Source organism: Bos grunniens, chromosome 29, assembly GCF_055505025.1.
Source record: "Bos grunniens cultivar Pamir isolate PY7600 chromosome 29, Bosgru_T2T1.0, whole genome shotgun sequence".
NCBI classification, from domain to species: Eukaryota; Metazoa; Chordata; class Mammalia; order Artiodactyla; family Bovidae; genus Bos; species Bos grunniens.
The window spans coordinates 39463394-39484681 of NC_141193.1; the positions used below are offsets into that span (position 1 = coordinate 39463394).

At 45.2% G+C, this 21288-nt stretch overlaps 1 protein-coding gene and 1 long non-coding RNA gene across 41 annotated transcripts in view; both read right to left on the minus strand.

Annotated features, from left to right (window-relative positions):
- Positions 1 to 3693: 3693 nt before the first annotated feature.
- LOC147342524 (uncharacterized) lies at positions 3694 to 6788 on the minus strand. The gene is made up of 3 exons (XR_015157926.1): positions 6620 to 6788; positions 6162 to 6282; positions 3694 to 5797 (listed from the first exon to the last, which is right to left on the minus strand). It is a non-coding gene; the product is annotated as an uncharacterized LOC147342524 (long non-coding RNA).
- Positions 6789 to 13500: 6712 nt separating this feature from the next.
- Positions 13501 to 21288, minus strand: part of DLG2 (discs large MAGUK scaffold protein 2) — a 2335250-nt gene continuing 2327462 nt past the window's right edge. For all 40 annotated transcript variants that reach the window (XM_086384619.1, XM_086384611.1, XM_086384617.1 and 37 more), the window contains 2 exons: positions 20366 to 20457; positions 13501 to 18236 (listed from right to left, as the gene is read on the minus strand). In XM_086384619.1, coding sequence (XP_086240745.1) covers positions 18130 to 18236; positions 20366 to 20457 — 199 coding nt within the window. In that variant the 3' untranslated portion in view covers positions 13501 to 18129. The remainder of the gene's footprint in view (positions 18237 to 20365; positions 20458 to 21288) is intronic.

A 21288-nucleotide genomic window follows, 5' to 3' on the forward strand; every position in this document is an offset into this window, starting at 1 on the left:
GAGAACCTGGCCCATCAGGTGACCTCATCTCAACGTTCCACATAGGGAGCGGGATAGGACCTCCCTGCGGCTTCCCAGGCGAACCTGCCTGTCAATCCAGGAGACACAGGAGATGTGGGTTTGATCCCTGGGTTGGGAAGGTTTCCTAAAGGAGGAAAATCCCACTCCAATATTCTTGCCTGGAAAGTCCCACAGAGAGAGGAGCCTGGTGGGCTGCAGAGCAGGCTGCAGTCCATGGGGTTGCAAAGAGTCAGACATGACTGGGCGATGGAGCCTGCATGCAGGACTCCTTTGCCCTAACTGTTCTCTTCAACCTGTTTGGGTTTCAGCCCAGGGAAAGGAACGAGCACAGTTTGACTGTCTACCTCGCCAGTTCTATTTCTTCTCTCTGCCTCTGGCCCACCCTCCCATCTTCAATAGCCTGGGATTATAAAGGCTGAGCTTCTCTTTTACTTCTGTTTTATATCCTGTCTCTTCTGCCTGTAGTTTTATGCCTATCTTGTTTACACCATGGGAAAAATTCTGTATCAAGCTGATTTTTAAAATGGGAACAAGGGAAATTTAGACTTTCAAATCTATTGCCTTGCTTTAAAATGTCAGCAGTTGACTACCCTGTATTATCTTTCTCTGCATTCCTTCTTTGAAGAATCCAATTTCCCCTTTGCCCACCCTATTCCCCACCTGCTGCCAAGAAAGGTGAGTAAGCTGGCTGACCATTGGAAAAGATCAGGTAATGTGCAGGCAAGTCTATATTAATATTTTTCAGATATTTCCTTTATACTTTTAACTAAAGAACCCTAGCTGATATAAGCCACGTGATATACAATTCACAATTTGCCGGTGAATAATTTAATCTTTCCTTTTTGCTAAGACCTTTCCAAGAATTACCCCAAAGGGAGTTGATCCAGAGTATAAAGAGAAACAGATGGCACCATCACACTGGCAGAGAGAGGGAGCAGGCAGGTCAGGCTTGGTGAGGACAAGCTGATCCTCCCTCCCGATTCCATGAGTGACACAGAATGCCCTGGAACCCAGGGGCCATCTGTGGAGATGGTGGGAAGCAGGGGTGAGAGATCTGACGATTCTAAATCACTGAATAGACCCCTGCAGTTGGCTGGGCATAACAAAACATGATTAGGATATGAGGCAGGTGGAGGGCTCAGAATTAATACAGTAAAAATGGTAATAGAGAAGCAAAGAAGGAAGAAATCTGAAGCCTTTCATTTCTGACTGTGAAAATTCTCTCTCTTATATGAGGTTGGATTTGCTGCTCTTTCAACCAATAACTCACTGCTTTTACAGTCTTTTGACGTGTGAAAACCTGGGAGAATTATAACAAAGACATTTATCATTAAGTTTGGGAACAAGTAGGAGCCTGAGGCAATCAAGAGACTATTAAAAGCAAAAATGTGAAAGATTTGAAGGTTCTTTAGGATTTCTCCCAAGCAGAGTGTCCCACCATGAATCAGCTAGAATGAAATAAAGATACTGGCATTGGGCTTCCCACTTGAGGTGGGAGTATACAGACAAGCAAGGGGAGGAGGCTAGGGTGATCCATTTGGTGATGGATTAGAGTGGAGCCCTCAGTACGAACTCGTGTTTAGCTTAATACAGACATGATTACATATAGAAATGTTTTCAGTTCAGTTCAGTCCCTCAGTCGTGTCTGACTCCTTATGACCCCATGAATCACAGCACGCCAGGCCTCCCTGTCCAACACCAACTCCCGGAGTTCACTCAAACTCATGTCCATCCAGTCAGTGATGCCATCCAGCCATCTCATCCTCTGTCATCCCCTTCTCCTCCTGCCCCCAATCCATCCCAGCATCAGAGTCTTCTCCAATGAGTCAACTCTTTGCATGAGGCGGCCAAAGTATTGGAGTTTCAGCTTTAGCATCAGTCCTTCCAATGAACACCCAGGACTGATCTCCTTTAGAATGGACTGGTAGGATCTCCTTGCAGTCCAAGGGACTCTCAAGAGTCTTCTCCAGCACCACAGTTCAAAAGCATCAATTCTTCAGTGGTCAGCTTTCTTCACAGTCCAACTCTCACATCCATACATGACCACTGGAAAAACCACAGCCCTGACTAGATGGAACTTTGTTGGCAAAGTAGTATCTCTACTTTTGAATATGCTATCTAGGTTGGTCATAACTTTCCTTCCAAGGAGTAAGCGTCTTTTAATTTCATGACTGCAATCATCACCTGCAGTGATTTTGGAGCCCCCCCAAAATAAAGTCTGACACTGTTTCCCCATCTATTTCCCATGAAGTGATGGGACTGGATGCCATGATCTTCGTTTTCTGAATGTTGAGCTTTAAGCCAACTTTTTTACCCTCCTCTTTCACTTCCATCAAGAGGCTTTTTAGTTCCTCTTCACTTTCTGCCATAGGGGTGTGTTATCTGCATATCGGAGGTTATTGATATTTCTCCTGGAAATCTTGATTCCAGCTTGTGCTTCTTCCAGCCCAGCATTTCTCATGATGTACTCTGCATAGAAGTTAAATAAGCAGGGTGACAATATACAGCCTCGACGTACTCCTTTTCCTATTTGGAACAAGTTTGTTGTTCCATGTCCAGTTCTAACTGTTGCTTCCTGACCTGAATATAGGTTTCTCAAGAGGCAGGTCAGGTGGTCTGCTATTCCCATCTCTTTCAGAATTTCCCACAGTTTATTGTGATCCCCACAGTCAAAGGCTTTGACATAGTCAATAAAGCAGAAACAGATGTTTTTCAGGAACTCTCTTGCTTTTCTGATGATCCAGCGGATGTTGGCAATTTGATCTCTGGTTCCTCTGCCTTTTCTAAAACCAGCTTGAACATCAGGAAGTTCATGGTTCTTGTATTGCTGAAGCCTGGCTTGGAGAATTTTGAGCATTACTTTACTAGCGTGTGAGATGAGTGCAATTGTGCAGTAGTTTGAGCATTCTTTGGCATTGCCTTTCTTTGGGATTGGAATGAAAACTGACCTTTTCCAGTCCTGTAGCCACTGCTGAGTTTTCCAAATTTGCTGGCATATTGAGTGCAGCCCTTTTAGAGCATCATCTTTTAGGATTTGAAATAGCTCAACTGGAATTCCATCACCTCCACTAGCTTTGTTCGTAGTGATGCTTTCTAAGGCCCACTTCACATTCCAGGATGTCTGGCTCTAGGTGAATGATCACACCATCATGATTATCTGGGTCATGAAGTCTTTTTTGTACAGGTCTCCTATGTATTCTTGCCACCTCTTCTTGATATGTTCTGTTTCTATTAGGTCCATACCATTTCTGTCCTTTATCGAACCCATCTTTGCATGAAATGTTCCCTTGGTATCTCTGATTTTCTTGAAGAGATCTCTAGTTTTTCCCATTCTGTTGTTTTCCTCTGTTTCTTTGCATTAATTGCTGCTGCTACTGCTAAGTTGCTTCAGTTGTGTCCGACTCTGTGCGACCCCAGAGACGGCAGCGCAGCAGGATCCCCTGTCCCTGGGATTCTCCAGGCAAGAACACTGGAGTGGGTTGCCATTTCCTTCTCCAATGTATGAAAGTGAAAAATGAAAGTGAAGCTGCTCAGTCGTGTCCAACTCCTATCGACCCCATGGACTGCAGCCTACCAGGCTCCTCTGTCCATGGGATTTTCCAGGCAAGAGTACTGGAGTGGGGTGCCACTGCTTTCTCCATTGATCTCTGAGGAAGGCTTTCTTATCTCTCCTTGCTATTCTTTGGAACTCTGCATTCAGATGCTTATATCTTTCCTTTTCTCCTTTGCTTTTCCCTTCTCTTCTTTTCACAGCTATTTGTAAGGCCTCCTCAGACAGCCATTTTGCTTTTTTGCATTTCTTTGGTGTGCATACAATACAAGTTACCGTATATGTATTTGTGCCCTTGCTCTGGCAGCCTGGGGAATGGTACCTCAGTAGCCATAAAAGCATCTAATCCTTAATTTCAGTTTCTTTTTTTCCCACTCAGTATATGCATATTTATAAACTCAAGAGCAAAATGTGTACTCGCATTGGGCTTCCCTGGTGGTTCCAACGATGAAGAATCTCCTTCAAAGCAGGAGCTGCAGGTTCAGTTCCTGGGTTGGGAAGATCCCCTGGTGAAGGAAATGGCAACCCACTCGAGTATTCTTGCCTGGAGAATCCCATGGACAGAGGAGCCTGGCAGGCAACAGTCCACGGGGTCTCAAAGAGTAGGACACGACTGAAGTGACTTAGCATGCACGCATGCAGCGACAGGCAACCACTGAATTACTAAAATCAGAAATCCAGACCTTTCTCCCTTCCCCACCTCCGCCCCATATTCAGAACCAGTTCATGTGGGATGAAGACCAGGAAGGGGCCAGGTGAGAATAGCCAGCAGGCAGAGGAAAGTCACACCCCTTGTAATCCTCACCCTAGATTTTTCCTATAAAAACCTTCCCCCCAAAACCATTGGGGACTTTGGGGTTTTTGAGCGGGAGCCACTGGTTGTCCTTGCTCAGTCCTGTGACAAAACTTTCTCAGCTTCAAACTCTGACATTTTGGTTTGTTTGGCTTCTCTTTTCATCAGATGCACGAACGTTATTTGGTAACAACATTCCCCGGAGGCTATGAGCACCTCTCAGTTTAGGTCCAAACTCGAGGTCCGACAGAGGGACCTTCTCTTGGACCCCTGCCCCACGTATCCGCTCCTCCCGTCTCCCTCCCCACCCTACACCCAATGCTGCCTCAGACACAAAGCCGGTCAGTCAGTCAGTTCAGTTGCTCTTTGCAACCCCATGGACTACAGCAGGCCAGGCCTCCCTGTCCATCACCAACTCCTGGAGTTTATTCAAACTCATGTCCATTGAGTCAGTGATGCCATCCAACCATCTCATCCTCTGTCGTCCTTCTTCTTCTCCTGCCCCCAGTCCCTCCCAGCATCAGGGTCTTTTCAAATGAGTCAGTTCTTCAACTCAGATGGCCAAAGTATTGGAGTTTCAGCTTCAGCATCAGTCCTTCACAGGACTGATCTCCTTTAGGATGGACTGACTGGACCTCCTTGCAGTCCAAGGGACTCTCAAGAGTCTTCTCCAACAACACAGTTCAAAAGCATCCATTTTCGGTGCTCAGCTTTCTTTATGGCCCAACTCTCACATCCATACATGATCACCGGAAAAACCACAGCTTTGACTAGACGGACCTTTGTTGGCAGAGTAATGTCTCCGCTTTTTAAACACCTACAAAGCCGGCACTACAGCTGGAAGCACTTTCTCCCCTTTCCAGGGCGCATGCAGCAGCCTGGGGTCTTCGGCAGACCCTGGAGATGCCGCCAAGATCCCCTGAGGCTTCCTCTCACCCAGTGCTCCGCGCTTCTCTCACCTTCAGCTCCCAGGATCACCAGGTTAGGCCTGGAAATCGCCAGCAAGAGCGAGAGCTCCACCAGCTCCCTTATTGTTTCACGCACAGCCATTCTCGAGAACTTACCAGGAGCCAGCAACACCTCCAGGCAAGTTCTCAGTTTGTTTGTTTTTTTTAAGGTTTTTATTTATTTATTTTTGGCTCTGCTGGGTCTTCCTCGCTGCCCTCAGGCTTCCTCTAGTTGCCGCAAGCGGGGCTGCTTCCGTTTCCGAGCATGCGCTCAGCAGTGGTGCACAGGTTGAGCTGCTGGGCAGCACGTGGGGTCTTCCTGCGTCCCCTGCAGTGGCAGGCGGATTCCTAACCATCGCGCCACCAGGCAAGTCCCCAGATCTCAGTTGCTAATACCATTCTCCAGGGAAGGAATCAAGATGACTTGGAGAAACGGTTCATTCTAGGATTCAGTCAGGAAATCTACAAAATAAGCCTGAACTTCTCCTAGAGGCAAAATGTAAAGAAATGCTTAAAAAAAGAAAAAATCCACAGCACTGTGGGAATGTCAAAGGAACACAGGAGCCAAATGAAGAGCTCCAGTGGCCAAAACTGAAACAATTTGAGTAACAAGACAAACTAATATTGGCTTATAATTGACAATATAGAATATACACAAGTTCTTGCTGATATAAAACAAATTATTGAGCAAATAAGTGGGAGAATCGACAAATCTCCTGTGTTACTTTGCCCTTTAGGACTTGAGGCATAATGATCTTCTAATTAAGAGCAGGCTATGCCCAATGACTTGCTTCCAAAAAACAAGGGGGATAAACGTAACTTCACAATGGAAAAACTAAAAAAAGCCTACCTCAGCCAGGTGGACATGATCAACATCAATATCGGTGATTAAGTCATGCACCCTTGATAAGGTGTGATGAGAATGGCACTTTAGCTCTATGAGCATCCTTCCAAAAACTCAAGATCCCAGTCTAATCAGGAGAAAACATCAGACAAATCCCAAGTGAGGGGCATTCTAGAAAATACTTGATCAGTATTTCTCCAAACTACCAAGGTCATCTAAGCCAAGGAAAGGCTGAGAAACTGTCACAGAGTTAATGAAATGTTAACAGAGTGTCCCGGATGGAATTCAGGAAGAGAAAAAGGTAAAGATGAAGGCAATTTGAGTGAAGCATTATCTAGTTAGTAACATATCAATATGGGTTCATGAACTGTGACAAGTAGTTGTGAGCTGCACCCGGCTTCAAGATGGAGGAGAGTGCAGAGTCAGCCTCAGGGACATCAGGAGTTAAAGTGTGGGGTGCTTACCAGTCTGGGGGAAGGTCCTGGAGCGACACCCTACTGTGTACAGCAGCCAGCGGGCAGGACCTGGCCTTGGGCTTCGCTCCTGGGAGTGAGGGAGGGGAGGTTGCCAGTTATAGGTGGGCTCATTAGTTACCAGGGAAACTAGCAGACGGGCACACCCCTCACCACACCTTTGGTACCAGTCAGGTGCCTAGGCTACAGGTGAAACAGGCATTGGTGGAGCAGGTGATGCAGAATGCAGGGGAAAAACACTCCTGAGTGGCCTGACCGCACCGTAGTTCATAGGGGGAATTGGCTAGAGGGTAGTTTTCCTGTAAATCTAAAACTAGTCTAAAATAGAATATATTTTAAAATGGCATTGCAACATGTGGCAGAGTGAAAAGAAATATTCCTGATGAACTGGAATATTTTTTGTCTTTCTCATGTGATAAGCTCGCTGGGGCTGCAGCTGAGTTGTCTCAGTTGTGTGCGACCCCATGGACTGCAGCCCGCCAGGCTCCTTTGCCCATGGCAATTCTCTAGGCAAGAGTACTGGAGTGGGTTGCCAAGCCCTCCTCCAGGGGATCTTCCCAACCTAGGGATCGAACCCGGGTCTCCTGCATTACAGGTAGAGTCTTTACCACTGAGGCACTGGGGAAGCCTGTGTTAACCTTGATGTGCCTTTAATTCTCCAAGGCTGTTTATCCATCAGATGGTGGATGATACACCTGAATTCTGTCTCTCTCCTCCTCCCCTTTGCCACTTAGGGCTGAATCCAGCACTTTGTAGCTCCACTTTGAGAACAGTCCATCTACTTTTAAAAGCCTTCCTTTCCTTGCTCTTGGTCCTCCATTGTGGTCATGTCCTTTGGGAAGCTAATTCCTGTGTTCTTGCTTGTTGAGAAGTCCTTTCCTGAAATATCTTTGCCTTTTGACAGTGACTCACTCCTAACAGGGGCAGGTGACCCAGGCAGAGGCAGATGGCTTGTCTGCTGGTCCATCAGGCCAACCTTCTGGCCCTTTCTTGGTAGTCACTGCTCCAAAGCAGATCCTTAGTTAACATTCATGAAGCCTGTCTGCTGCAGCAGTAAAGGACGCTGAACGAGGGACACCTGAGCTTGTGATCCCGCCCTGCCACCGGCCATGTGACCTTGGGGGGAGTCTCTGCTTCCTACAGTCCTGATCCATTCGCCTCTAAGATGGGGAAGCAAATGACCTTGTCTCTTTCGCAGGGTATGAGGACCGATGTGAAAACAGACCCTCAAAATTCTATCAGTAGGATCTGCTGATATTACAGGGTGATATTAATACTTGGCCACATCCGACTGAGCGACTGAACTGCACTGAACATCATTGTTAGGGGAACCACTAACTGAAACTGCCCGCCCTGCCCAGGCCCGATAGTAACCACTTGCATGAGTTATCTTACAACAGGAGGTCCTGGTTAACAACATGAGCCTAACAAGCTTCTACTATCTGGAGGAATTCAGGAAAGATCAGAAGGAGAAAGTAGACACCAGTCCATATGTCTTACCAACTTCCCAGAGTCCTTCTCTCTGGAATCCTTCTTGGCTGAGGAATGCGCATGCCATGCATGCGCCACCAGGAAGGACCCTGAATCAGAATGACTGACTGGAGAAAAGCTAGGAACGAACCCCATCACCATAAAACCCAAGACTGCGAGTCCCGTGGCAGAGCAGTCCTCCTGGGTTCCCTGACCCTCCTGCTCTCCACCCGGGCGCCCCTTCCTGATAAAGTCTGTTGCCTTGTCAGCACACATGTCTCCTTGGACAATTCACTTCTGAGTGTTAGACAGGAGCCCACTTTTGAGCCCTGGAAGGGGTGCCCCCTCCTGAAACATCATAAGAGAGATTCAGTGCTGCAGTGACGCCAAACAAATTGAAATGCTGGTGTCTGGAGCAGAGAAAGTTTTCAGGAGAATGTGTGGTTCCTGCTCAAAGAAGGAGCCAAACCCTCCGAAGGTTTTCAGGGAGAAATTTTTATAAGCAAAATGTGGGGTGTGGCTGCAGGGTGAGTGACTTTCTTCTGATTGGTTGGTGGTGAGGTAGCAGGGTTGGGGTCTAGGATTCTTGTGTTCAGCCTGAAGTTACCATCTTCCACCTGGTTGGGGGTCTTTGTTCTTGCAGAAAAGCTCAAGATATTGTTATCTATCTTTAATCACTGCACTGTGGTTTATGGGTTGGTTTCTACATTGGTTGGTTTTTTACTGGTTCTGCATTCCCTATTTCTCTGATTAGTAGCTGTTTGAATCTGCCCTTATCCTGCAAGTAAGGCAAGATGAGGCATATATGTCATTTTGGACTAAGGGGAAGGATGTAGGGGTCTGGGACTTTGAAGGGAAATAAGGTAATTCACAGCAAGATGGGAAGAGTTAGTGTTTGGTAAATACATGTATGTTAGGTCATCTAGAGACAGTGACCACAGAGAGGACTTTGATCAAAAGCCCTTGCTGGGTTCCTCTCTGTCACACCTACTTCATGAGTTATTTATGGTGATAGCTTCTTCCTGGAACAGGCCTCTCTTAAATTATCTAACTTAAATATCTTTTAGGCAGTTAGGGGAAAGTTTAAAGGTTCTTCTTGAGTCTTCTAGGCCTTGCTTATTTTCAGCTGGAAATAATCTGTGTGCAGAGTGGTGCATCTTGGGGCAGTGTGCCCTGAACCCCATCAGGTTCAATCTCTCAACTTGTTAGTTTTTTTTTTTTAATGAATGAATGTATTTATTTTTGGCCACGCTGGATCCTTGTTGCCGTGCACAGGCTCTGGAGTGCTTGGGGTTTCAGTAGCTGTGGTGCGTGGGCTCGCTGGTGGCAGCTTGAGGGCTCTGGAGCTCCGGCTCAGTAGTTGTGACTCACGGGCTTCGTTACCCCTAGGCAAGTGGGATCTTCCCAGACCCACGTCCAAGATCGTGTGGGATGGAACCCACATCCCCTGCATTGGCAGTTGGATTTTTAGCCACTGGACCACCAGGTAAGTCCCAGCTTGTTAGCTTTATATTTTTGTTGAATAGAAATCATCTGTTCTTTTCAAGGAGCTCTAATACCACACCTCTACTGCGTGCGTGCTCACTCAGTTGTGTCTGACTCTTTGTGACCTCATGGACTATAGCCTGCTAGGCTCTTCTGTCCGTGGGATTTCCCAAGCAAGTATACCAGAGCAGGTTGCCATTTCCTCTTCCAGGGGATCTCCCCGAGTCAGCCGGATTTAGGGCCTTAGTGGTCTTTATTTAGTAGGTTTAGGTGGATGCTTTTAATTTCACTCGCCGTCTCAGTTGGGTGAAGAGGGTCTATGCTTTGGTTTGTGTGACTCTGCAACTAGGCCTAGTGAGTAGAAGCTGAGAGGCGGCAGAGAGAAGGACTTAATAGTTTGGAGTTCTCCAACCCCCATCTTCAGGAGGAGAGGAGTCTCTGGGAGCTGGCTGAGTGCAGGTCAGGGCACTGTTTCTGACTGTGACTATGACAGACAGTAAGAAATGCATTCTGTACCTCATACAACATGAAATGATATTCATCCTCACTGTGCATGAGGCACTCTAGTTTCTATTTCACAAAAAAGAAATGCTGGGTAATGACCCACTGGTGGGTGGTCAGTAGCTGTGTGAAAAATCAGACTGGATTAGAGCCTAGTGATTCCAGCATCAGGCTTCCCAGGTGGAGCGAGTAGTAAAGAACCCAACTGCCAAAGCAGAAGATGTAAGAGATGTGGGTTCGGATCCCTGGTTCAGGAAGATCCCCTGAAGGAGGGCATGGCAACCCATTCTGGTATTCTTGCCTGGGAAACACCAGGGACAGAGGCGCCTGGCGGGCTACAGTCCATAGGGTTGCAAAGAGCTGGACATGACCGAAGTGACTTAGCACGCACGCATGCACTCCCAGAGTCCAGCTCCAGCAGCCAGGGATTCAACCTGAAGAGATGGACACTGTTGGCGGATGAGACAGCCTCTCAGTTTTTTGGACTGCCTCTTTATTTCAAGTTTAAGATTCTCTTTTATACTTTTACAAAAACATTAGGTCAGAGGTTTGATGTTTTCAGTTCCCCCTCTCCCAGATTTATTATCTCCATAAACCATTGTTGCTCTTCAAACAGAGTTCCTGCTTCAGTGATTCTCTCGAAATCAGCCTTATCATCTATTATCTACCTCTTCTAATGTGTCCTATAGTTAACTTGTGATTACATTGTAGCTCATGCTACATTCCTCAGTTTACTACTTATCTTCCTAAATCCTGTTTGCCCCTAACATCCTGAGCTCACTATCTCTTAAAAAGGCTTCTAGCTATAGTGTCTCTAAAATTCCTAACTTCTATAAGCTATGGTAAAATATGCTAACTTTACAACATTCCTTAAATCTTTAACTTCTAACTATTTTAATTATTTTTAAGCCCTAAATTCAGTAAACTTCTTTGCCATAAACATTTTCCTCACAAATAGGCTTCAGATAGTAATCCCTCCCATGGCCTCAAGCTGTGGCCTCTGTGCTCATCTTGGAACACTCTTTTGTAAAAGTCCTTAAACAAATGTCAATGATTAACTTTAGGAATTATTCTCTGAGCACAGCTGCAGAAGGCTTTGTGCCTTCTCTTGCTCCTCTCAAGAAGAATAAGCACCTTAATATTCTTTTTCAGTCAACTCAGCCGAGGAGAGGAAAAGACAAGTCAGAATTACATGGCCTAACTCCTTCATCCCGGGGCCGTGCGTGCAGAATGAGGAGAAGGGGCTGGGGCCGTGCCTCTATTTTGTTAGTAATGCCTAACGTGGCTCCCGACAATGCACGACTCCAGTGTCAGCGTCACTTGGGAACCAATTAGAAGTGTGGGCACTCAGCTCCTCCCCATACCTGCTGCATCGGAATCTGCATCTAAGGCAATTTTACAATGAAAGAGGAATCAAAGTTAACCACCGTGACTCAATCCCATTTGTATGCTGGCACATGGGAGCAAAAGGGATGGAGGCAGCAGGAGTTTTTACTGTAGCTGACGTTGGGGGAAGCAGTGCTGAGTCAGGCTCAGGCGTGGATTCTATGTCTCTCAAGTGTGCTGCAACAGAGTGCACGTGTTGGCCTCAGGTCCAGCTCTGTCTAAAGGACCCCCGGGAGGTGGGGAAGATGGCCCTGTGTCACTTGGCAGCTGGCCAGGTGCTGGGCACTAAGCCTATCCCATAAATCAGCTCATCTGTTATTTCCCGTTTGTTATATACAGTCTGCTTCTCTGGTGGCTCAGAGGTTTATATACAGCCTTCAGCAAAGTTTGCCCACATATTCCAGCTTTGTCCCAGCTGTGCTAAGGGGCATTAGGGACAAGTTCTGGGCTTGACAATGGCTGTAACATTAGAAGGGGGAGAAGGATCAGTTTCATGGGAGCAGTAGTGCCTTCTGAGTCCCTAAGGGAAAGGTTAGAGGACCACACCTAGTGTTTTGAGACCCAGCAGTCCCAGCCCATAGACGACATCGTCCCCTGACAGCTTCAAAGTCTCTGTGTCTGCTTTGTGCTGAGAGAGCTGGTGGCCCCTCTGCAAATGTTCCTTACCTTTGTGCCCCACCGAGGCTTTAAAATTCTGTCAAGAATGTTTAGTCTCAGAGTATCTACAAAGCCCATGGATGCAGAGCTAGGTCGTCTTAGGTGCAAAGATGTGCAGTCCATGTCTAACTTTAGAGACTTCCAGAATGGTCATGTCTTAAAAATATTTATGAAGAAATGAAACAGGACCCCAAAAGTCAAAAGCTCTTCAAGCTTCCCTCGCCACCCTCCCCAATAAAGACACCCATTATTTATCGAATCTGGCTTTTGTGTTGTATTACCATTATTAAACCTGATGAGACTGCAGATGTTAAAAATGGAATAACTGTGGGAGTGTGAAGTCTGCACTGGGCTTGCAGCCTCAGCCAGTGTCTTCTTCTGCAGCCTCGGATGGGCTCAGCTCACTGCCACCAAGCACTGTGGACAGAGACAGCTCACCGCCACCAAGCACCATGGACAGACACAGGGCAGCCGGCGGAGACTCTTGCAGGCTCACAGCGCGGCCAGGATGGGATGACCAACACGCCTGGCTTCCCCAGTGGCTGATCCAACTACATGATAGTTTATCATGAAGCAAAACGTACTCAGAGGGATCACTTGGAGGCTGAAATTTCACCTTTTCATGGGAGAAATTTGTTTTGGTTCCCCAACTAAGAGACCTGCACTGTCCAAATGCCTTTATGTAAAGGAATATATTTAATCTGGAGGGAAGAATTATCTGGCAGATTCAGATTTTCAAACCTGACGCTTTTGTGTGCTAAGCTGTTTGGAGCTGGTATGTGTTTTGACCTCAGTATGCATGGAAAATGACACCTCTTTTCCAATTTATGCCTTTCTTTGCATCAGTAGGATCAGATAAGAAAAAACTGTTTTTCCCTATTCTTAGTATCTTCTGGAATCTCACAGTTTTGAAACTGGAGAATTAAGTTTTTTCATGTAGACATGAGGGCCTTAAAAAAAAACAATAAACCTATCATTTAATACTATTGTTCACCCTTGGCAAAATCTTGATTAAGAGCAAGCAAGATGGTAATCAAATATTCAAAAATACTTCGGAGCACCACTTTCAGCTCCTCCTGGCAGTGCCAGTATTTTTCAGAGCAAATGTAGTCTAACTACACTTTATCTCTAAAATCAGACAAGTCTGATAAAAATAGAAATCAATGATTCTACTCTTTGTGAAAGAAGACAAATTATGCTTTGAGAGAAAATAATTTGCTATAAAGTATAAAATGTTTTAATATTTATATCTTATAATAAAACCATGACATGTTTATAAACACTCTATCAAGCATTTTTTTACAACGGGGCCACCGCTGGCAACTGGCAACGCAATAAATATGCAAAGACGCAGTGAGTATGAAATATACATCTTGATCTTATAATCGTGTGTGCTTTATTTTTTACACAAATGGAATGGAAGTGTGGAATATTTACACTTAACAGGAGTGTAAGCTGTGCAGTGTCTCTGTAAACTCCAGCCCAGGCAAGGAGTCTTCCCCCTCCCCTCCCATCCTGCACAATGGAGAAGCATCCAGTCAGAGAAAACTGTTACAAAACTTGGCATACTGAGAGGATCTCACGCATACAGCCTGGTGCACTCAGAAGTTAAGACGCGTTTAGGAAACACAGATTCAAAAAGGAGAAAAGTTCGCCATCTCATGGGGAGTGCCTTGCCATTTGGTTGTCTGTCCCCGTGAGTTGCTAGGGAGATTCTGTCTTCTGTCTTTTAGATGATCTTTGTCTAAACCATTCAACCTGTCTTAAGCTTGTCCTCAGCTGCTACAAGAAACTGCACAGCTGTACAAAAAATGATTTCCAAAGCACAGTTTTCAGTGAGGAAGGATATTTACAGACTAAAGTGTGTGTGTAGGTTTCCATCCACAGTCACGCGTACCCCATGTGGTAAGTGTATACATGATATACAAACCACATATGCCATACATACACAGAAGTAAAATGTATATCCACAGAATTCTGGAGGGAGTCCTCTTTCAAATCAATTGTCACAGGAGAGACTCCACATGCTCTAAGGGAAATGTCCCCTTTTGTTCCTGTAGGAGTGACAAATTACTATGATAAACTTAGGAACTAGCCTGAGTCTCTGACTTAAATATTTTTGTAGGAATTTAGGCAGGACCAAGACAGGAAAAAAAAAAGATGTAATTTCACCAGCAAGTCCATTCAATCTCACCAGAGCAATCACCAGCTGAAAAGCAGAGGGAGCTTCAGATGAAAAGAGGAAAAAGAAAGCTTATGAATGGGGGAAAAAAAATCTCTCTCTCTCCAAACCAAGGTGATGGCATGGCTTCCACGAGAAGAAAGAGGTTTGCTGTCAGAACAACTGTTGGGGCTGGAGTCTGCCTTTAGCGAAAGGAAGTGTCCTTGGAACCGTGGGGTGGTGCTGGGAGTGGGCTCCATGTGGACCAGGCTTCAGGCAGAAAGGGACCCAGGTGCCGGCAGGGCCCAGGGCACGTGCATCGTCACTGCCTGGGCAGCGGTGCAGGCTGGCTCAGGGAGGCCTGCTGGAGCTGGCTCCAGCCGGGACCTCATTCACGCTCAGCTTAGCTTTCTGGGCTGCCTGGGTGAAAATGGTGACCCAAAGAATCTGTGTCATGAGTCCAGCATGTGGACTTGCTGTCTGAATCAGCCAGGAGCCCTTAAAGGACAGAAAAATTAAGGAGCGGGTTATGGGAGAGGAGGTGGCCAGAGACGTGAGAAGAGAAAGTACAGAAACGGTGGAGACAGAGGAAGAGGTAAGGGAGTGTCTGAGATGGTGGGAGAGACGGACAAAGAGATGAGGGAACAGAGGGCAGGGAGTAAGGAAGGGATGAGGGAGACAGCCAACGACTCGGAGGAGATAGGAAGGATGAAGGGAGAGGTACATGAAAGAGATGGAACGAGCTAGAACCAGGAGGAGAAGAGCAAAGGGAAAGAATGAGATGAAAAGAACAGAGGCCAGAGCCATAGGAGTGGGTAGCTCTTCCCCTGGCTCGGAGTCCTGAAGGGCTGGCAGTGGGATTCAAGACAGCTCACAGGCACCTGAGTGCAGCTCCGGAAAGATGGGCGCACCCAACAGAGCCAACCCAAGAGCGTAGGGCTGGGAGGAAAGGCCTGCAAAGAAATGGCCCACAGATCCCGTGGGAGGAGAGCCGGAAACAAATGCCCCTGCAATTAGCTGACGAGTGGGATTTTTGATTTTGGTAAAGCTGAGACCCCCGTGGTGCTACACATTGTACCAGAGCATGAAAAATAGCACCAGTGACACGGTCTGGCACTTTTCCGAAAGGGCCCAGCGTGTGAAGGTGACATTGCGCCCCCAGCAAGCTTTCAGATTGGAGAGAGCTCTCGACAAAGTTTGCGGTGTTAGCACCAGTCTGGCCCCAGGCTCCGCGTGCATTTGCACCAGTTGTAATCTGGGTAGCTTTCGCGCCATTTCCATCTTAAGTCATCGGGTCTGTGGCAAAATACACCCGTGGGTTGGAGCCGTGGAGACCTCAACATTGGGAAGCGCAAGACAACACAACAAATGGAGGTGTAAATTCTACAGGAAAAGACCCTCTCACCAATTGGCTTGGTGATTCTTCAAGCAAATATATATGTCTATATATATTTATATAAATCTACATAAAAAAAATCAGTGCAAATGCCATTTCTTATCTGGAAGCATCTACACTAGGAAAATAATTATATTACTACAAAACCAAGGGTTGGTGGTTCAATTTGATTGTACTCAGCCACAGCAATACTTAATATTAAATGGAAAAGCACATCACACGACCCGCGGAAACATCTATTCATTAATGACAGTCCTCTAAATAAATGGTTGCATGCTCAGTTGAGAAACCAAAGAAGTTATCATGGTGGCCTAAAAGTAGAGCTGGGATCAGGAATGGCATTCTGGTGGCGGAAACTTCTGGGAGCAAAGATGGATGAAAGTAGGCCTTGACCTGAAACTGGCGAATTGCAGACATGGCTACGTTTTTGACATTTTGAACACTCTAAAGAAGTCTTGGGGAATTTAACTCTCATCAGAGGGAAAATGGATTGCTAGCCCTTCCATTGGTAAAGGCAGCCTCCAGACTATAGGTAGATGCATGGCTTTGCATCTCTTGTGTCTGTTTTGGTGACTGCAGCCAGGCAGACTGTGGTGTTTTAGTGTCAAATGAAAAATGCTTGTTTTTGGAAAGAGACCCTCATTCTGAGCTCTGATGTTCTTCCTGTGAAGAAGCCCCATCACTGCTGATGGCTCTGCCTCTCGCTCTCCCATCCCAGCCGGCATGCTGGTTTGCTGCACAGTGTGGCAGAATCCTGCCAGGTCTGGATGTACCCCAGAAATAAGGCGACGGGGCTTAGTCTGGGCATGCATACGACCCAGAGTTGAGTAGTTACAGAGATCACTGGAAAGTCTCTCTCTAAACACCTGGGGTGCAAGCAATGCTGATGTCACCAGCTCTAAAGTGGGAGATAGGCTTCGGGAAGTTTCTTTTTTTTAATCATCATAGTTATATTTGCTAAAAAATAAACTTGGTCCAGGTGCAGCCCCCAAGAAAGGCAGTTCAATTGGTTGAGCTCGAAGTCATTAATGGTCTTTCCTGGTGGTTCTCTCTCTTTGTCCTGTACACAGAAACAAAAGTCTGCACCCCCCACCCGCTCCTGTCAGATCCTCCCCTTCTCTCTCTCTTCCTCAAAGAAATATTGCATCTTAGGACAGATCTCTCCACGGCTCTGCACCTTCTCTGGCTCTTACAAAAGCCCTCAGTTTACTTATAAAACAGACAAAAGAGTCCTAATTATTCATGACAGCCAAAATACTAAATGATCCTTTAAGAGTTGTATGTAAGTTACTAGGAACAACATTATTCAGCTATTTGCATGGCAGGCCCAGGGTATTTAACAAGAAAAAAGCAAAAACTTTCCTTTACATCATTTGTATGAATTTGTCTTTGAAAGCCATCAGCTTGAAAAAAATGCATTAACCAAATGTCCTCCAAAAATATCCACGAGGGCAACTCATTAAGGGATGTGCTCCATGAGAGTGGATCTCTGACGTGGGAGGAGGATCGCGGGAGGTAATGAGGGAGAAGTCTTTGTCAGGCTTTAGAAGGAACTCATATGCTCTTAATGGATCATTGGCAACAAAAGGGAGAGTGCAACTTTCTGTTCTTGAGTTGGATCATCTGCAGATAGTGCATACACTTAGTCTTTCAATTAATCTTTACAAAATATTTCACAAAACTTTTTTTAACCTATAGAAATTCGCTTCTATACATTTAATATATTTTTATTGTATAAATTATTCTCATCTTTAGTGCCTTCTTTCAGTTTATAAACGGCAAAATAGACAATAAACAATCATAAAGCTAACCCCAGGTGGAATCCCCTCCTCCCAGTGAGGTCAGTCCTCCACACACTTGTGAATTTTATGAAATGCTCATCTTTGTAGATGCCAGGCAAAGAAACTACACGCTCGTCCTTCCCTGATAGGAATGTTATGCTGTCTCCAAAGGGACTCCTTGCCTTCCCCTCCCCCATTCTTTCTTTTGCTTGTAAAGAAATCAAAGGATGTGCATAGTCCTAAAATTTGAAGTGTACCAATTATAGATGTGGGTAATGGGAAGGTTGGTGAAGTTCAAGTGCTGGCAACTTTTCTTTAAAGCGAAAAACACGGGGAGCTCAGCAGCTAAGTCAGCTCTGGACATCTGCTGGGTGAGGAGGCTGCCCATCTCTTGGGCACGGAGCCCATCAGAGGTTCGTCCCTACACCTGGCACTTTGAGCAAACCAAAGCCTTCCCCGCGTACTGCGAAGTCTTTTCTGTCCCACCCTTTGGCCCCTCCTTTTCCTTCATGGCTTCACACAGTTTGTGTCGTACATTCATAAGAATTCACATTGACTGCAAAACATAAATGCAACAAAAACATACAAGCCTCCAAGTAGTGTATTATATATATTTTGTTCTTCTAAATGCTCTTCTGTCATTGCTGGAGGTGCAGTAGCTAATTTATAACTTCTCCTTTGAGGGAATCCAGATGAAAGGCCCAGACTGCTCTTCAATAACAAGCTTGCATTGGTTATAGATATCTTCTAGGGTGTCGCCTTGGACGATAGCTGGAACAAGAGCAAACACACCGGAGTCAGGAAGCATTTCCTGGCTGGTGAAGAATGACCATCAATTATGTAGAAGAAGCTCAAACAGTGACAAACTCATCAGGAGGCTTCATATGACTTCACAATAATAAGAAAAAGCAGAGATTCACTTAAGCAAGGTCACATCAATGATTTAAAAAATGCTTTTAAGGCATGTCCTAGATTAGTAATAAATATATCAGTCTTCCTTCTTTCTACATGTCTCTCTGTAGTTCTACATGATGAATCACTCATTTATTTAAGTTTTATGGGTGTTGACTCTGGGCCAGGCACTGAGCTAGGCATTGATCAATTTTCAGACTGAGAGCTCCCTGTTACCAAAGAAAGCTGGACTTATATTCTCCAGCTTATATTCTCTTATAAGCTGGACTTATATTACTTATTTTATAATGGGCAGAAATTAGAATATTTTAGATGCAGAGGAAATAATAAGGATTTTAGAAAAAACTTTAGTTACTCTCCTCAATCCCCAAAACCTTTAATAAGAAACTTTGTTCATTCTCCAAGTAATCTAATAAATTGAGATTTTACCATTCAGGGCTCTTCATAGTGAGAATATCTTATGGCAATTACTTGCAAAAAATACATAAAATAGAAGGAAACATACAGTGTATTACCCCCAAAACCAATTCACTTACAGTAGATTTAAATACATTTTATTATCTCCTTTGGACAAAAACTATCTTGTAGATAGATATCCCAAACACATCAATACTATCTGTATGACACTGGGGCTTAAAAAGAAGTTGTTACTGAAACATGGCTTAGATTTTCAAAAACAGTCCTTGGAATGTGCTGATCATTATATTTTATTCCTGAATATAAAGCATTGTTCAACATGTACATTGTTTTGAACATACTGGATGTTCTTTTAGGGGGAAACATAACTCATATCTTTGTTACTGATGGAAATTTTACTTAAGATTTACCTGATTCAACAGATTTGCAAACTGCTAAGGCACCAGCTTTCTCATCTTTTGATTGAGATAAAAAGGAAAACACCTAACTTCATGTAAGGTAACTGGGGAGGAAAGTTCTTGTTTTAAACCATTAGTTGTAACTGTATGTAGGCTTAATCTCTGAGTTGTGTCCAACTCTTTGTGATCCCACGGCCTGAGTTCTGCACTGAACTTAGAGGATCTTCCCGACCCAGGGATCAAACCCGGGTCTCCTGCACTGCAGGAAAACTCTTTACCATTTGAACTACAGGGAAGACCTATCAGTTGTAAGGCAAATTCCAAAGTTTGAACACTTTTTGGACCTGATCAGTGTTTCATGAAAGCATATAAGAATAGAGAACCTATGATACCCAGGACAAAATATCCCCCCTAATTTATGTTTCCAAGGAAATATTTAAAAAGAAAAAACATTTTTTTATGCATTAAGATATGACATGGAATTAACTGAAACACAGGAAGTGCTTCAAGCATCTTCTTCTGGTGCCTAATGGGGAGACAGACCCAGAGGCGCATGAAGCAGAGACTAGAGACCCTGGGACTACTTTTCAAGAGTAACTGCTTTGGACAGTGCACATCTGGAGCCTTAAAAGTTTCATTTTCAAATTTCTGATCATCTCAGGGAGAGAAGTTGGATGAGATTTTGTTGTTGTTGTTCAGTTGCTAAGTCCTGTTCGACTCTTTGTGACCCCATGGACTGCAGCACACCAGGCTTCCCTGTTCTTCACTATCTGTCTCCTGGAGTTTGCTAAAATTCATGTCCATTGAGTTGGTGATGCTATCTAACCATCTCCTCCTCTGCTGCCCCCTTCTCCTTTTGCCTTCAATATTTCCCAGCATTTAGGTCTTTTCCAATGAGTCATCTTTGAATGAGATACTAATGCTTAACATCTCTCTCCCAGGAGATAGCTCAGTCTCTGCCACTCATGGTTTTGGGTAGGGCCAGTGGGAACCAGGAAGCTGAATCCAGAGAAGAAGGAACCCAGAGTTTTGAATCAAATGGAAGAAGTGGCAAATAAGGCATTTTTAGCAGGAAGGTGCTAGGGCCCAGGTATACCAGGCCCAGAGCCCCCTCTATGCCAAATGTCAGACAATTCATCCTCTTTCTCACAGTACAAATGCGAATGAACATACCTGTAAAATATTCTCCAAATTCTTGTTCTAGCTTAATTGCACGGTCATAGGTTTTCTTGGCTTGTTCCTCTGTTAGACGCTTATTCATTTCCCTGGGAAAAGGGAGAGTTTGGTGTTAGAACACAAAGGGAACACACCAAATCCTGAAAAACTACAGTGGACGTGGCCGAGTGCAATCTTAGCAGGAGCTTCCTAGCCCTTGACGGGACTCCTCTTTGTTGGGATGTTTTCAGCCACAAGAATGAACTCCCTGTCGCTGCCCCCATCCTCCCCTATCGCTGCCCCGACCCCAGGGCGCTCACGCTCCCAGGGGGTCATCTCTTGGTCCCATGTTTGATTGAAGATGAATCTATTTTCATGATATCCACTCACTAGTTCTGTCCTCTGCAGCTCTGCAGAGCAGAACCGAACCTCCTTCTTCCAGGACAGGCCTTTGGGTGTTTAAGTGCTGATGTGTCCCTCAGGGCTTCCATTCTTCCAGAAAAAACTGCCCTGCTTCCTTCATCTATTCTCTCATTGGATGTGATTTGGAAATGTGTAACTTTCCTGGTCACCCGTCCTTAGAGTTTGTTCTCGTCTGTCTCAACCTCTTTTATTTATTTTTATTTTATTTTATTTTTTAACTTTACAATATTGTATTGGTTTTGCCATACATCAACATGAACCCGCCACAGGTATACACGTGTTCCCCATCCTGAACCCTCCTCCCTCCTCCCTCCCCGTACCATCCCTCTGGGTCGTCCCAGTGCACCAGCCTCAAGCATCCAGTATCCTGCATCGAGCCTGGACTGGCGACTCATTTCATATATGATATTATACATGTTTCAGTGCCATTCTCCCAAATCATCCCACCCTCTCCCTCTCCCACAGAGTCCAAAAGACTGTTCTACATCAGTATCTCTTTTGCTGTCTCGTATACAGAG